The sequence below is a fragment of the Cannabis sativa genome, chromosome X, assembly GCF_029168945.1.
Source record: "Cannabis sativa cultivar Pink pepper isolate KNU-18-1 chromosome X, ASM2916894v1, whole genome shotgun sequence".
NCBI lineage: Eukaryota > Viridiplantae > Streptophyta > Magnoliopsida > Rosales > Cannabaceae > Cannabis > Cannabis sativa.
The window spans coordinates 53928223-53934525 of NC_083610.1; the positions used below are offsets into that span (position 1 = coordinate 53928223).

At 31.0% G+C, this 6303-nt stretch overlaps 1 protein-coding gene across 1 annotated transcript; it reads right to left on the reverse strand.

The window, feature by feature from the left end:
* Positions 1-2415: 2415 nt before the first annotated feature.
* LOC133031776 (putative clathrin assembly protein At4g40080) lies at positions 2416-3928 on the reverse strand. The gene has a single exon (XM_061105438.1). The coding sequence runs from the start codon at positions 3609-3611 to the stop codon at positions 2538-2540; it is 1074 nt and encodes a 357-aa protein (XP_060961421.1). The 5' UTR covers positions 3612-3928; the 3' UTR covers positions 2416-2537.
* Positions 3929-6303: the final 2375 nt, after the last annotated feature.

The following is a 6303-nucleotide window of genomic DNA, read 5'->3' on the forward strand; positions in this document are numbered from 1 at the left end:
ATAATTATTTTTTCACAATTCTTTTAATTTATTTAAAAGGTCTTATTTGTTTTTGTTTTTCATTTTTCTTGTTATTTATTTTAAAGGGCACATATATAAGCTCCTGTTTGTAATAATAAGTTATACACACAACCACATTGTATATAATAATTCAAGATAATTACTTTTCACAACTCTATTAATCAATATAATTAAAAAGTCTTTTTTTTTGTATTTAATTTTTTTAAAAAGACATATAAAGTTTTTTTTTTTTTGAGATAAGAATAAATTATATATAATTTATATACACATGACACACAAGATGATTTTTTTTTTCATAACACTAAAATTAAAAGTTCACATTGATTTTTATTCATCATTTCTTCTTCAAAAAAGTATGTACTTAAAAGTTTCATATTGTATTAAATTTTTTCTCTATTTTCCTCAAAAAAGAAAAAAAAATGTATACTTAAACGTTTCACATTGTATTAAATTTATTAAATACAAAATATATATATATATATATATGGGTGCACTCTTGATGGGTATTACCCATGAATGGGTAAAATTAGAAAATTTTGAGTTTTATGCTTAATTTTGTATCTAATTAAAAAAAATCTCTCATTTTTATATCATATGGGCTGAGATTGTTCCATCGGTAAAAAAAAAAATTGAAAAAAGTTTTTTAGCAAGAAAAATAAGAAAAGAAAAAGTTGAGTTTGAGTTAAATATTTTTGTATGAACATATTTTTGATATAGTGTAAAAAGAGATATTTTTTTAATTAAGTGGTTAAATTAAGCATAGAAATTCAAATTTGTGATTTCATTATTCGTTATTAAATCAAAATTCGATAGTTTGATCTTTTTAAAATTAATATTTATAGTTAAATTTATTTAATAACTATTCATGTGTAATACCCATTAAGAAGTGTTCCATATATATATATACCACAATAAAGTATACATATTGATATATTGATAGAGTAAAATATAAATATATTTAAATTAATAATAGGTAATCAATTTTTTTTTTTATAGTAACTAATAATAATATCTACTAATAATTAAATCAAACAATAAGAAAAAAAGTAATAAAATAGGAATTAAAAGATTTTTTTTATTTAAAAATAATTAAAAAATAGTCAATCATCATGGATTATTATATTATTTCACTTATTAAGTATAAATATTAATAACTACCTAAAATATGAATTTCTAAATAAAAAAAAAACATAAATTAAATTTTATATTTCAATGATTATAACGACCGCGCTAGGCACATGATATTTAAAATAATCGCGCGACTGCACAACCAATTTCATATGGTACTTATCATTTTAATTATTGCAAAACAGTAAGACAAATAAATATTTAATTATAGAAATAATTAGTCATATGAATCATGACCTTCTTTTACATCATTATAATTTAAGGTATAAATTTCACTTTCACAAAATTTATTAAAATCACCTCTAATCTAAACATTTCATATAGAAAATTTTGTCCCTAACATTTTTTATATAATTCCTCAATTTTTAGTTTTTAAAAACAGGTAATGTTGTGACGACTCCTTTTGTAGCTGTTATACTACATTCATCTTTGTGGAGAAGACATTTTAACAAAAAAAAAATATAAAAACTTTAATAAATAGTAGTTAAATTATTTATTTTTATTAAACAAAAAAAGTCTAAATAGACTTTTAAAATAACTACATTATTAGTCACAACATCAGTTAATTAAACGCAGAAATGGTTAACTTTTTCATTTTTTTTATTATAAAAACACATGTAATTTTTTAATGAAATAATTACATAAGGCACCATTTTTTGTAAAATATTTACATTTTTACGTTCAAAAAATATTTTTTTTTACATTTTTACGGTTTTCTAAAAAATAACACGAAAACAACATAAAATCAACAAGAAAACAACATAAAAGTAACATGAAAATAACATCAAAAGAACAATAAAAAAAACAACAAAAAATAACATACATATAACAAAAAATTAACAACAAATAAACAAAATTTCAACATAAAAAGACCGTATTTTATGCAAATAAAATAAAAAAATCGTAAAAATGTTTAAAATTCCGTGAAACCGTATTTTTGTTATTTTTATGCATTTGTGAAATTAACTATTTTTTTATTAATTTCACAATCTTTAATATATTTGTCACAAAATCACCACTTTTCAATATATTTTAAAAATAACAAATTATGTTTTTAATTTTAATACTATTACTTTATTTATAATAATGCACGTCAAAATGTTATATGGATTAGTATGCTAGTTTTTGTAAATAAAATACGGTCAACGTGTTTTGATGCAATTAATTCTTAATAAAATGTACAATATTTAAACATAATTAAAAGCAAGTACTCAACACAATGTCTTATATGTATCAAAAGGTTTGATAAGATATGATACATATGTATATTATATAATACAAGTAGTTAACTCGATAATGAAATAACTCTAACCAGCAATAATTATATACATGCATGACGAGAGCAAGGCCAACATGGCTAAAAGTGGCCACATTACATTATTATATATTCAAACAATTACATGCGTAAGACCAAGACTACTCGACCAACCACCACCAGAAGGCAACCGGAACAACGCCTGAGGGGGCTCACTCAACCTAGTTGACTTTTTCTGCACGTGATCTTCTCCACCAACCCACGTGATCATCAACCTGGTCTCCTTCTCTCTTTTCTTCACCATTATTATTTCCAAAATCCTCATCTTAACCTGACTAATCAAATCCCAGAACTCATCATCACTTCTCCTCTTCTTGAACAACGACGACAAGCTCTCCTTACCATCTTCAACCCTGTTCAAACCTTCTAGAAACCGAGTCAACTCGCCAGAACTCAAACCATGTATCCTATCTCCAAGTTCCTTGACCCGGATCGACAGTTCACGTTGAACAAGCCTGTAATCCTTACCCACCAGCTCCAAAACGTCATGTATCAAACCGTTCGTCACATTCTTAAAAGAATCAGGCGCGTCGCGCGTGCATTCCACGTAGTCCAAAAGGGCGTCGACTTCAGATAAAACTTCCCAGCTTGAAAGTGCCGAAACCTTATTGTTGTTGTTGTTTCGATCCAAATTATTACACAAATAATAGCCCATAACCCTAGAAACCATTAGATTTTGCTCAACAACGGCGGCGTACCACCTAACCCACGAAGACATCTGCCACGTGTCGTTGTCTGATTTGTCGCGGAATTTAGAGAGGTTGAGAAAATTTTGACCCCCTGTGGAAGGGTAGAAGGAGAGCTGGTCTTTGAGGATGAAAGAGCCTGTTGAAACAATATTATGAGCGACGAGGAGGCACTTGAGTGCCACGGCGGCACTGCGCGTGGCTTGGAGTCGACCCATGAGTGTGTTTATGCACGTACTGGAGATGGTGCGGGATCCTTGGCCGCCGCCGCCCATGACGGCGGAGATACGATTCTCGGAAGGAGGAGATGACGGATCGTGTGTGGTGGCGCGTATGATGCTTACGCGCATAGAAGTTGCGTGGAGGCTTGTGGATAGAGTAATGGCTTTGATGATTGAGGCTTTGTCCTTGACAATACCCATCAAGTTTCGTAATTTCTTTCGCCTTATCATAATTCCCATATGGGAGTAGCCTAGTAAATTCAGTGAGAGGTGCTGGTTAATTGGTATGCACGTATGTTACGGATATTTGTATATATATATATATATATACGCATACACGGTTCATAATTTGGAATATTTCTTTGCGTTTACACACATAAATAATTGTTAACTTGTTGATTTTGTATTAATTGTCGACATGGTTCCTTTTTCAATTCCGTGCGCGTTGAATTTCTAGAAAATGCGTAGGTACTACACGCGTGTTCTTCGACGGAACGATCAATGAAAGAAATTCAAACATGTAATGTAATAACGCAATGAATTGACAATTTCTTTTTTTTTTGATTTGATACACCAAACTATTTATCTAATTACAAAAACCTTATTATGAGATTAAGACTTGATAACTAATTAATAAGTACAAAATAAATCAATGAATTGACAATTATTCAGGAGTTTTCCCATTATTGATTATAATAATTTACGACTGATAGTAGGTATATATATGGGTATACTTTTTTAACGTGTATTACCTATTAATAGATAATATTAGATAATATAATGGCTCTACAAATTTAATTTTGGAGAATTAACTTATATACTATTTTTTTAAATTCTTTTTTAAGTTTATGTTTTTGGTTTTTAAAGTAGTTGCAACGCTAGTTGCTATAGGGGTTTCTATACCATTTTTTTGTTGTAATTTAGATTGCAATAAGGATTCTATGTAGATCAATTTCGTAAAAATACAAAAAAAAAAAACTGTTTTAAAATGTAAAAATAAAGAAACCTCACTATATTAACTAATAAATAGTAATTATTAATAATAAGTAACTTTTAAAATAATAAATAAAAAATCACTAATTGAAAAAATTATTATTATATTATCTAATTACATGTTATTATTAATAATTTTATTTACTAAAAAAAGTAAAATAGAAAAAACATTAATGTATATTAAGAAGTTTGTTATCCCAATTTTTGCACTCTGACGTGGCATCGCATAATGGTGACACGTGTAATACACTTGGAGTATCTGCTCGGGAGGAACAGCTCGAGCAGGATGCCTCGCTGGCATACTTGAAGCAAACCGATCAACGATCCGTGCAGAGGAATCAATACTTAGCGAATTCAGCTTTCGTATTATGAGTCATCAACGAAATCCCAATAACTTGGGGATCAGATTACAGGGATATGGCATACACACGATCCCACGATCAGTGTATTCTGCGTCAATCCCACGATATTTGTACTCAGCATTAAACCCACGATCTTTTCTGTTTATATCCATTGTAACGAGAAGGGAAACACTTCCTCTCCAAGTTTACAGCCCTATAAATAGTGATACATGTTCACTGGGCAAAGGGTCGCAAACAGTTTAGTCGAGACCTTACCCTAAATATATTATCTAAGAATTCTTATTCAGAGATACTGTTGTAAGAGCTATATTAAAGGAATCTTTCTCCTTATTCTTGAGTCAATACAAATAACGAGGATTAGGCTATTACCGAACTGCTCGGGACTGAACCTCTATAAAATTCTTGTGTCTTTATATTTGTTTTACTATATATCGATTATTATAAATAACTTATCGCTTACTAAATAAGACTCATTGTCGTTGGCTAAAAACGAGGTTAACATTTTGGTGCTTTCATTGAGAGAAGGATCAAGAATCGCTCTTCATTCAAAATCTAACCACAAATACGATGGTGGTGCAGACTCGTAGGGGTCAGGGGGATCCAGCCAATCCACAAACAATGGATCCTGCATCGCAGAACCCAGGAAACGCAAGGGTTCCTCCAGCTGTTAATCCTGGACAGCCGGCAAACGTGGGTCACAGTGTAACGACTGCTATAGATGAAATCACGCCTAGTGTGTAAGAGACTGGGAATAACAGTTCCGCACCCAACCAGGGCATTCATAACACAGCCGTTCCGCCCGGTACCAACGTTCAAACCACCATTGGAGATGATACTGAGTTACAAAATCTCCGTGACGCTCTTAGGTTCATGCAGGGTCATAACAATACCCTACATCATGATCAGGAAGAACTCCACGCTGCATTCACTACTACAAATTACACTATTTACGTCGGTCAACGCTACTGTTCATAGCGTTGACCGACGTAAATAGTACCTAAATAATTGATCCGTCTGTTTATAAATGACGCTAATAATATATAATTTACGTCTTTTTATAACTGATGATGAAAACAAAACTGACGAAATAAAGCAAAAAAAAATTTAAAACCTTGCTTTTTTATTTTGCGTCTGTTGTTAACAGTCGACCATGGTATTTGCGAGTTTTTGAAAACGACGCAAAACAAAAAATGTGAGGCAACATCAATAAAATTCCTAAACCCAATCAAATGGTACTGTTCACACTTCCCTAACCCTCTCCGCTTCGCAATTTCTCTGGCGAAACCAGCGACCACTCGAGCCCCTTTCACCCTGTTCAAAACTGGCCATGCAAGACCCTTTCCTCCTCTTCTTAATCGGGCAGTGACCCAACCCCGACCTCCTCCTCTCTTCTTCGTCTTCTAATTAATCGAGAGGTGGCCCAACCCGACTCCTCCTCTATTCTCCGTCTTTTGATTTCTTAGAAGGTATGATTTCTTAATCAACTAATTGGTTCAGCCGTTTATAGAGGTTATTTAAGAGATATAGATATGGTGTTAGTAATTTTACATGTTTTAAAGCTTTTGTATCAAATTAAT

Bases quoted from the DNA above. Each gene is read 5' to 3' on its own strand.
- LOC133031776 (XM_061105438.1), bottom strand. From the start codon at position 3,611: ATGGGAATTATGATAAGGCGAAAGAAATTACGAAACTTGATGGGTATT.